The 11,343-nt window shown below is 38.5% G+C and overlaps 3 protein-coding genes across 8 annotated transcripts in view; 2 read left to right on the top strand and 1 right to left on the bottom strand.

Moving 5' to 3' along the window:
• Window positions 1-11,343, top strand: part of LOC145894912 (uncharacterized) — a 425,937-nt gene that overhangs the window by 268,422 nt on the left and 146,172 nt on the right. The window lies entirely within an intron of this gene.
• Window positions 1,438-7,477, bottom strand: LOC145894520 (kynureninase-like). Its single transcript, XM_082983137.1, has 9 exons — window positions 7,342-7,477; window positions 4,671-4,759; window positions 4,359-4,481; window positions 3,989-4,181; window positions 3,658-3,809; window positions 3,092-3,263; window positions 2,546-2,732; window positions 2,163-2,286; window positions 1,438-1,921 (listed from the first exon to the last, which is right to left on the bottom strand). The coding sequence occupies exons 1-9, from the start codon at window positions 7,475-7,477 to the stop codon at window positions 1,769-1,771; spliced, it is 1,329 nt and encodes a 442-aa protein (XP_082839263.1). The 3' UTR covers window positions 1,438-1,768.
• LOC145894917 (uncharacterized) overlaps window positions 7,953-11,343 on the top strand; it is a 30,262-nt gene continuing 26,871 nt past the window's right edge. Inside the window, 5 exon segments of the mRNA XM_082983627.1 lie at window positions 7,953-8,194; window positions 8,976-10,177; window positions 10,246-10,379; window positions 10,615-10,707; window positions 10,768-10,821. Coding sequence (XP_082839753.1) covers window positions 8,138-8,194; window positions 8,976-10,177; window positions 10,246-10,379; window positions 10,615-10,707; window positions 10,768-10,821 — 1,540 coding nt within the window. The 5' untranslated portion in view covers window positions 7,953-8,137.

Below are 11,343 nucleotides of genomic sequence, written 5' to 3'. Positions count from 1 at the left end.
TAAATTCGAAAGGCTTTTGTCCAGAAGTCACTGCTTCAGTTTAACTTCTATCTGTAAAGTAGCCTTTGGCGACACCAGACTCACGGCATTCTTCCGTATCTTATATCTGGCAGTATCACCAAATGAATATGCATTGCAATTTCAGGTATTACAAACGATCATTTGGTTACAGTGGAATGGCAACCAAAAATGGGTTATAAATGTTTTTGCTCTGAAAAACGTGGTTTCCTTACAAACACCAAACCACTCTTTTGACTGAATGAAAAAAGGCGGATAAACCGTAGCGTAAATATGTTTTTTAATTCAAATCCGACGCAAAGTATGTTACAGCTTATTTTAGTCTGGGGAAAGTGGGTCCCAGTATATACTGTTCTTGTCTGTGCCTTTAAAGAACATTTCAATACGAGGTCGATGCTTCTCTACGCAAACATGGAGTTGGTTTTAATCTTGGCGATTCTTACAGTGGCGACAAATCTATGTTCGGGGTAAGAATGTGTATAAAGGTCATATTTTACTTGCTTTACTCGATTTAAACAGGAGGAATCAACTTGGAATGTGGTGAAATTTGGGAACCACACCCGTAATATTGAGAACGAGGTAAAAAGTAATTGGTGCCATTTTGCACGAACTTGGCGACGATGAAAGGTTTTCTTATGGATATATGTCGAAGTGCGTGGGAAGGTTGCTTTCTTCCGAGAATCAAGATAGTTTTTACTGTTGATTACTATTTTTTGCATGAACAACATAATTAGTTCAATACTAAAAGTCTTACTTTCCCAATATGTTATAAATCTGTGTATCATGTGCTAACATTAAAACCGACGAGCAACACAATTAATTTGACAACATTATAGCTTAGACAGGCCAATGTAACTAATTGTTTTTGTGGACACAAGCGTAAAAAAACACTATTTTTTGGTGTGAGCGTTGTATGCCCGGGAAACGAATCACAACACTACCATATGTTTCCCCTCACGTAGCTAACAATTCCCCATTTTCATTCGCCCCGGTAATAAATTCGGATCTTTCGTAACGACCAGTTTTGAACCGAGTACAACACGAAAAAATACACTTAATTTTACAATTTTATTCTTACCAAGTGCCAATATGGAGACACAAGGTATGCAACGTTAACTTCCATCGTTTTCACATAAGCGGTTTACGTGGCAACCAATAGATTATAAAAATGCCAGGCACAGCACTTGCAAAAGCAAACGATGGTCAGAGAGGAAATGGTCGCGCCAGTCAGGCGTGTGAAACAATGTTGTACAACATACATTGAAGGCAACGTAAATTTGCGTTGAAATGATTGGACTTGGGCCAACGCCAGAAGAGACGATATACTGGAAATTACACACAACACAACGACCAATTTGGCATCAATGACATAACAATATGACCTTTATGCATTATTTAATGTTCTTAATTCTTAACTACCAACCCAAAAAATCTGTTCAAGTAATATGCGCAAAATGCGAATAACCTTACTAGGGACAGAAATGTTTTGTGTAAAGGCAATTTTAATTGAAACACGGTGATGGAATGACATATTTCGGCGGAATTGACTGCACATAAGACTGTCAAGGCAAAATAATCTAAAAATATGCTGGTACATGCGGTTGAAGTTTGCTCTCATGCAAACCCTGTCACTTACCGCAATCTCCAACAACACACTGTGAATAAATCACAAAACATTGCTTAAAATATTATATAATTTGTGGTCATGTGTGCCCCTATATTATATATTTACACAAAACGATATGGTGCCTCAACACATTTCTTCTTGCAAGAGAACTTTCCTCAGTATTTGTACGAATTGAAACACATCGTGAAACGTGTTGTACATTGGAGCTGGGGCCACACGTACCACTGGGTGGCGAACTTCACAACTTACGTTGTGTTTTATCATTTCCTCTTGAACCTGTGCAAAAAATACTCTGTGACATTAAAGCGTCGTTCAATGAAATGTTTCAAAATATTTATATCTTTCTGCCACAAATTAGCTGATCTAATTTCCGAGCGAACACGCTTTAAATAACATGCACTTTTCCGCGTGATAACGTGCACTTATATTATAACAATAGACCAGGGTACAGGGTATAATAGCACTGGGAAAAAAATGCATGACAGCTCCCTCAAATATGTTTTCTTCCTACCTTAACGGCTGTCTGATGACAAATCAGCGATAATTGGCAGCCCCTCTCCCATCTGGGCGTTATTATTTCTATGTACGCCTTCCGGTCATCCGATTTGGAAAAGTAGTGGCGTAACAAATATTCCAGGTACCTAAAATTGTGGTTCAGGCTTTGGTGTGATGATGGTGAACATTTCAACCAATGCTAAACTGTTTCTCAAGCAATTCTAACACCTTTTTGCTAAAAAATTGAAAATGTAAAATCACACTAGAATAAAACAGATTACGAAGCCGAGTAATCGCTCAGTTTCAGTTTAAGTTCCTCGCGTAGTGTTTTTATATTGGGGACACTGGTGCATTTTGGTGATTCATTTTTTTACATCGACATTGGCACGTGACGTCACGACTCACCCTGTGAGCAAAAAGCTCTTCGCGATCAATTCCTTCATGTTGGTTTTCTCAAACACTGTCAGACTTGCATGGAGTGCCGCAATCAGAAGATGGGGGGCGCTGGTAAGTCTGTATCCCTGGATTCCGGGAATCAAGTCCAGTTCGTTCGTCATATCGAACCTCGTCTCTAATTTGTGCCCAATCCATCCTGAGGATATTCATCCGCGTTAGTTTGTATTTAATTGAGGAAATTTTGACAAAGACACCAAGCGAGACACCATTTCTATGGGTTATTTTATATATTTAAGAAATAAAAACCTCTCGTCATTATGAAAAAAAAATTAACATAATATTAGACGACGAAGCACCAATGAAACATCTCAAGACCTGTTAGACTAAAAAAACAGTTGCTTTTTACTACAGGATCAGTCTGGCTTTTTATCAGGAATATATATTTCGCCCCGTGGGCATCTTCAGTCTCTTACAGTGAACACAATAAAAACAACAACAGCAAAGAATGGGCTGGTGATAAAAACAACAACAGTAACTTCGACCTCTTGCAAAGACCTGTTAGTTTCGGAAAATCGTTGTTCGCGTGCTCTCTGTGCATAAAAGCGCCTCCGACAGATCCCGATCCAGCATTGAGATATTTGTACGTACACCACACAGCAAAATCGACACCCCAGTCGTGCACGTGAAGTTCGATGTTACCAACTGCATGCGCAAGTTCGAAACCAACCTAATCCAAAGGTTTGTTAGCCGTTTATAGGCGATCACAATGGCCTTGTGTTGTTTTATCGGCAAGGTTGATAACTTATAATAATCTGTGCATCCTAAATACATAATATACAATTAACATATATTATCGAAAGAAGATGGCTGCAACTAACCTTGTATTGTAATTGTCTAAGGTTGATCACATGTATTTATACATGTTTGTTAGAAGTGGATAAGAAATATCTACTATGATACTGATAACACATAATCACCCACTAAACAGCAATCTTTATCCCACAAAACATGATTTGGCTGATCCGGATTAATGTGTCGGTAAATTTTTATTCGATTAACCGAAGTCAACAAATCTAGTCAACTTTTTCGTTGTTAAATAGGTTTTCCAACCCGCAACCTACCATACAGCCCTTGCTGTGAGCTACTTCGGTTATTCTCTTCATGTCAAACACTTGTCCTGTAAAGAAATGTAACCCTGGCAGCATCACCAACGCAATCTCATGTCCGTGCTCCTCTATCATAGCGATGACGTCATCCCCATATGCCATTTTCCTGTTTATTATTAACATAGGGAAAGTATAATTTTGAGAGGTAGAACAGGAAAATCGCTTCTACATTTCTACAGAAGGAAACTCAATGTAAAACTAGGTAACACCAATGGCTGATCTATGTGGCTTAAATTATGTTTTACGCTTAAAAACCTCACGTCACTCAATGATCTTCGCACACGTACTTGTCGCCTGGCAACCATTTTCATGCTCTCACGTGGGTCGTAACCTTTCATGCGTATCTGTGACTCGACAGTGTAGTGATCGGATGGGAAGGCTTTCGATTCCAATAAGATTTTATGCCTCTTAGCAGTTGGTCGATAAAATGAGACAAGCATTAGATGAAGATTAACTGTTAGTCCGTTCATTGCTGCCACCTGTAAAATATATATGAGTGTGATTTCGGTCTTTCCTTGGTCAAACATCAAATGAAGCGTGCTATTAAGTTTGTTTTTTTTCATTTTCAAAATTTGATATAATTTTGGTTGGTTATAAGAATGCACAATTGACTTAAAATTATCCGATTTTCGACACCCGATTCACACATATCTTACTTCGTCCACATGAGCGCCAACTAACCGTGCCATTCCTTCTGTGACGTAATCGTCACACCAGGTGGCGGGCAAGTGACCCCTCGTCCTACAGTCGTTTCCGGTGGTTCCCCACGTATCTAGGATCTAAACAAATAACGATCAGTAGCATAAAAAAAGCAGTAGCTTTTTACTACACGATCAGCCTGGCTTTTTATCAGGAATATATATTTTGCTCCATGGGCATCTTCAGTTCCTTACAGTAAATATAATAAAATGATTTCATCAGCAAATGAGTTAAAACCGGTATTAATGCCATTACTTTTGCAGGCTTACCTTGGAAATTTCTCCAGCCAGGCATTTAGGTTGCAACCCTAACCCGTTTCCAGAGAAGTAGATGCATTTGTCCGAAGGTGTTCTTTCAGCTGAAGATAACGACTGGTTAGTAAAAGAGAATTTCTCAACCTTTAAACAGTAAGCAGCTGAAGAATTTACGACATGCCGAAAAACGTATACGTTTTAAGCCTGTCGATTTTGCTCCAACGCTGATTCACCCTGTGCCTATATCAACACTGATTAACCTGTGCCTATTGTGTGAGGTATTATGTATTCGTCCCTGAGATGTGAGATCGGGTCATTTTCGTCCAGATATTCCTAAAATTCTTTGCTCGTGATTTCAAAGTTGTTCCTCGCCGATATTTTCTCCAAAACTTCGTTACAACTTTTAGTGTTTCTTTTCTCAAACGTTGCCATAATGTATCTGTGTAAGTGACCTTAAATTATTGAAGCGGCTATTCTGTAAGTCTGCTGGTGTTGGCGCTTTACTAATGTTGACACTAGTAAACACCAAGTTGGACCGTACAAAGCTATCAGATCATATGATTAAATTAATTGCCTCATTTTGCCAGAGCGAATTTCAGCACTTGAAACACAACATTCTTTTTTCCTTCCGCAAATAATTGGTGTGACGTCTGCGGTGTGCAAACTTTGCGGTTATTGGTTGTGGGTTTGTAAAGTGGCTGCTGTGGTATTGGTTTGTCAACAGTCACTCTATACCACAAAGGTTATTTTACACAGTTACAGCACCATTCAACCCATAGTACGACGCAATTTACTGTCACATTTGCAACAACGGATTCATACTACGCAGTAATATTGTCAGGAAAAAGTGGCTGATCCAGCTAGGCTGCATTGCCTGGAGTGCCAAGCCCGCAAACCTCATGACGGATTCATACTATTCACAGCACTGTAGTAAATTGTACTATCCTAAGACTGCATATTGCTGCAGCATAATTTCCGACTGATCGGTGCGTTTTGTCGCCTTGTGGTCGATACATTTCTGCTGCCGGCGCGTGACTTCCACGATTGTTTGTGCACAACTAAGTTTGGATGGTTTACTTCTGGATAGCAGCGAACAACGAATCAACGGCAATCAGGAAGAGGTTCAGGCTAAGGGTGAAATGTTTCAGTGTCTCTGGTGCTTTCCGGGAATAAAACTGGAAATAATTGGAGTTGGCTACAAATACGACCTTTGGAAATCTTTGTATTTGTTCATAAGTTAGGTGGGTTGTGTGTACTTTGTAGCTTGAAACTGGTAATAGACTAAAAACTTCTTTATAGTCGCAAGGTGTGTTGAAAAAATTAAAGGTGGGGTGTGAAACTTAAAACTTGTGGTGAATTTTTGAGTTACCCTTGTGCTTTCCGCCGCCTTTGGATGGAACTTGAAAAACTCACATGAATTTCGTGACTTGTTTGCTGATTTGTTTTTATTAAATGATTGATTTTACCATCTGTATGATAGTTATATCACATAGCATCATATCACATAGCATCATATCACATAGCATCATCCGTTGTCATACTTGTGGTAATTTTAGTTGCTTTATAAAAACGTATGCAAGAAAACCAGGCAGGATTTTCCAACCTGGCTGGGATATCAGTGAACCCAATTCCTTAAATTACTGTGTAAAAAGACATGCGATTTGATAAGTATCATCATTTTGCTGCACAATAATTTTCTGCTGCACAAGGCTAGAGTCAGACTTTATTTAATGTTGTACGCTGCGTGAGAAGGACCGAGCGACTCTTACAGAAATATTATACCGGTTGTTACGCTGCCCTTGGCAGTGCGGATGGGCGTGACTCCTGCGCCCGGACAGTGCAACAGGGGGTTTTCTACAATAGTCGTAACGCGCAACCCCCTTCCAAGAAAACGAACAAATCCGCTTTATTTTGACGGAGCTGCGGTTTCTACATAAACAGTTGTAGAATTAGCGACCAAAAACAAACACACAGAAATAAGCAAATTCTGCTTACCGAATTATTATAGCACCAGAGTTACAAATTTCGGGAGGTTTCAGATCAACCAGTCAGCGGAAAACAATGGCACTTAAATTATCTTTATGCAATAGGCTATTCAAATAGAAAATACATTTACAATAGGTCAGCAGCACTGGTAGACAATAACAAGTCAACAGCAGTGGCAGGCAGCAGTGTTCCACTAAGACAGTGTTTCTCAAACTTTTTCCAATCACGTACCGCTCATTTGTTTTTTAATACACTGCGTACCACCGTATTACTATACCATAACTGTTATGACATACCACCATCGAATAACAATTTAGCCAATATCACCAGTTGCTTGGATTTCTTTATTGTGCATTTGTGACGCAGTAGTATCAACGTGAAATTGTTGCACAGTTGAATAAACGATGTCAGAATTACTTCAACAGTGCAACAATTCCACGTTGATGCTATTGCGTCACAAATACACAATAAAGAAAACCGACATCTTGTATTTGCAGCGGTTTTGGCTTCTGCAAAGTGCGGCAATTTGTATAGAGTAGACTAATTCGCGTACCACTTAAAAAGCTCTCGCGTACCACTAGTGGTACGCGTACCACAGTTTGAGAACCACTGTACTAAGACAAATGTTCGTGTGACGCAACAACGGCACATTGAGATGACGTCAAACAATCACAACATAGAAAACACACACACAGCATACTAGTGGCGATGTAACACCGGTAGATGTCGGTAACAAGCTGCTTGTCCTTGAGAGTCCCAGAAAGGTTGCAACATTGGTCAAGCGCCTCATCTAAACACCAATGAGAAAACCTAATCGGGATTCCTGGGCACGACATCGTGGGTTCGAATCCCGGTGTGGTAAAAGAACAAAAAGCCTGTTCGAGGCTAAAATTGAAGGGAAACAATTCCAAAACGACCTTCTGGGGATTACCCTGTTTTTATCTAGTTGTAGTTCCTCTTAATTCTGAAGGTCACCTTCTCTTTTATATCACAATAACGCTTTAGTATTTTGTTTAAGTTGTGGTTTTCAGTTTTTGCGGTGATGGTCCATGTTTTGTTAGCATAATGAGTATATATATATATCTGGTATTCATGGTTCCGACTTGGCGGATGAGTCTAACAAAACTGTGAGATTAATGGGTTGCGCTACACAAGTTATAGTGAATAACTCTTATCTAAACTAATGCTTTTTCAGTCAGTCTTTCTCTGCAGCATTGTGATGACAGGCCCATTGTTGATCCACTTTGGAACCATGGATTGTATTTTATTTACTAAACTTGTACATGGTGTTTTGTATATCATTTTAGTTTTTTAAAGATAAATTCAATTAAACGAAATGTAGTGGATTAAGAATAAAAACTGTTCTCCTCTGACTGTTTTTGCCTCTTGTGAATAATGGACTTAACTCTGGATTCAGTTGCCATTCATCATTTGTTGCCCTTTTGTGACTGGAATCAGTCAAATATGGCTGTGTTTGTTGATATACATTAACCTGAATGGATTGGAATTATGAACAGGAAAGTTTAAACAATGACCAGTACCAAGCAAACCAGGTATGGCAAGCCTTTTTTCCCCTTTTTTTGGCAAGAACTTCATTTGGTAAAAATTTGAGCTACTCAGAATAAAAAACAAGCTTGTGAGAATTTCTAATGTAAAGATGGTGAAAAAAACACAAGAGAATGGTATAGCAATAAATTTCAAACTCACCAAAAATATTTAATTTGCAACCATACCCCACAACAAGCAAATTTAGTTGTTTGAAAAAAGTTGAAAAAAGGTCCTATCGGTTATTTGTTATGCTGGTAACTGCTCTACTTTATATATTTAAGAAATAGAAAGTGTTGCAAAATTGTGATTTTTATTCCAAAATCCCGGATTCTAGAGACAGTTTTGCGGAAATGGTCTGGAGACATAAGAGTTACAGCAAACAATAAAAAAGGCCCAATTGAAAAAAAAAAAAAAGCTTGTTGAATGTGACATTTCTTAATTTGTAACAATTCATGTCCTGAATATTAACTTATGTGTTATAAATATGAGCAAGAAAGCACCAACAGAGGCACTTTTGGTGAAACTGTATCTCGTAAAATTCTGTCTAGCCTTTTGCATGTGTGGCTACGTGGAATACATATTGTTACTTTTTTTCTAGTTTTACTTGTGGTTGTGTCAGTAACTTTATTTGTGGTAATTATAACATTTTTCTGGACATCAATACATCATTATGAAAGATTTTGTAGAAACCAACATTGAATGTCCCAATGGAAACAAGGCCTTGTCACTTTGTTCTAAAATCTACTAGTAATGAAAACTTTTTTATGAGACTGTATGTTGTTGTAGGATTCGTTTTCATTTCTTGGTGCTGAGCAAACAAACAATCAACAATCAACACAACCAGGTCAAGGAATCCCACAGACGACCAATCATCAATACTTTTCACACCCACAAATACCCCAGCAATCCAATGTTTGGCAACCCGATCATTATGTAACAGCTCATCATCTTAGTGTACCATCAACATCTCATCTTTATGCAACACCTCAAAGCCATCTATCACAATTGGGGCATCCCCACACTCGATACACTCCTCAACCCCCACAACCTTACCCTAATCCTACAGGATATTCTCCTTACCAATATTATGGTGGGAGTTATCCAACAGCACGGGGGAATTCCCATCCTGAACAATCTGATGCTCATTCAACACAACCAGGTCAAGGAATGTCACAGGCAACCGATGTACCAGCTTTCAACCAAACCCAATACTTGCTGCAACTACAAATACCCCAGCAACCCACTGTTTGGCAACCCAACCAGTATGTAACCTCTCATCATCGTAGTGTACCATCAACATCTCAGAGTCATCCACCAGAATTGGGACACCTACACACTCGATACACTCCTCAACCCCCACAACCTTACCCTAATCCTACAGGATATACTTCTCACCAATATTATGGTGGGAGTTATCCAACAGCACGGGGGAATTCCCATCCTGAACAATCTGATGCTCATTCAACACAACCAGGTCAAGGAATGTCACAGGCAACCGATGTACCAGCTTTCAACCAAACCCAATACTTGCTGCAACTACAAATACCCCAGCAACCCACTGTTTGGCAACCCAACCAGTATGTAACCTCTCATCATCGTAGTGTACCATCAACATCTCAGAGTCATCCACCAGAATTGGGACACCTACACACTCGATACACTCCTCAACCCCCACAACCTTACCCTAATCCCACAGTTTATATGAACAACCATAATTATGGTGGGCAGCAATCATGGTATAACCCACCCAGTCTATCAGATTTGAGGCATCCATATCCTCAATACGTTCCTCAACCCATAGAACCTCAAAATAATCCCACAGGTTACACACACAATCAACCAGACGGTTTGCAGCAACCACCCTCAAACCAGTTTTGTCAACTAGCATCGGGAAATCCTCGCCAAGATGTTTTATACCCAAGGGAAATGAGTCCAAATTATCAGAGTTCACTTCAAGCTTCTCTGCAACATATTTCATCCCAACCAATGTATGTGTATTTGCCCATTCTACTTTCACTGTAAGTTGTTATTCTATCAACAAAGCAACTTTTTACAGACATAGTCAGCAACGAACACAACAATCTTGTATGGAAAATGTTGGTGTAAATCATAGGGAAAATCCACCAAATAACAGAGCACCAATGAGCCACAACCTTCAAACAATGAACAATGAAACCCAAAACCTTGAAGGTTAAGAGTTTTTACAGCTTTTTAACATGTGAATTGTCTGTTTGTGAACAATTATTGCATTTGAAAAGAAACAACTTAAGATTATATTTTTGGTTTGTAGCAACACCTTCGAAACTTACTGCAGTGTTAACTCACAGTTACTTTACCATGTTGTGTACAAAGCAATGCTATTTTTAAATACAAGACTTACACAATTAATCTTCTGTAGATTCAAACATACTTAATTTCGTCACAGGTTTTCTTCAAAATGTATCAGCACAGTCAGCCAATATTCAGGATAGCATTGTTGGTGCTCAAACTGCCAACCTAATACGTATTGGTGATTTACGTATGTACAATTTTTTATGTGGTTAAGTTGGTTGACTTTAATTAAATTTAAATAATTCAGATCAACATTATACAAGTGGTCCAAACTTAACATCATCAACACCCCTCAGTCCAGGTGATTCTTTTGTTTTTGTTGGTTGGTAAATGTGTTTTGTTTGTGGCATTTCTGCAACAGGTGCCAACACAACCACATTTTGCAAATTTGTACACAGTAGATGTATACTGTGCAAATTGATAAAATTTTGTGTATTTTTTCTTCCTTGTATACCAAGCCTTAAAAACAAATAGATTGATCTACTATGTATATTGTGACATCAAAAAATAAGTGTTTGTTATTTTTAAAATAACGTTGCTACTTTATTGGAAGAGTTCTGTCATCCCGAAAAGTCACTTTTATGCTTGAATAACCGTTTTATTCATCTGTCTGATTCATGCATTGGCATTTTTAGCTTTATTTAAACAGATGCATGTTCTTCTAATTTTATATTGAATTAATTTATTTATCCCCAATTGCTTTGTATGTTCAAAAAGAACTAACTCACCTAAAAATTTGCAAATGTTGTAGATTTTTATGCAATAGTCAATCTTAAGAATCCGAAGACCTAATTAGGCTTTTTCCACTGAATTGAATCACATT

The sequence above is a fragment of the Ascidia mentula genome, chromosome 3, assembly GCF_947561715.1.
Source record: "Ascidia mentula chromosome 3, kaAscMent1.1, whole genome shotgun sequence".
In the NCBI taxonomy this organism is placed as follows: Eukaryota; Metazoa; Chordata; class Ascidiacea; order Phlebobranchia; family Ascidiidae; genus Ascidia; species Ascidia mentula.
This window is presented reverse-complemented; position numbering and strand designations above follow the sequence as displayed.

Bases quoted from the DNA above. Each gene is read 5' to 3' on its own strand.
- LOC145894520 (XM_082983137.1), bottom strand. From the start codon at position 7,477: ATGTCGTGCCCAGGAATCCCGATTAGGTTTTCTCATTGGTGTTTAGAT. The intron at 4,760-7,341 runs GTATGCTGTGTG...CGTTATCTTCAG, and splicing joins CCGGTGTTACATCGCCACTA to CTGAAAGAACACCTTCGGAC. The intron at 3,264-3,657 runs GTAGGTTGCGGG...CCTTTGGATTAG, and splicing joins CTCACAGCAAGGGCTGTATG to GTTGGTTTCGAACTTGCGCA.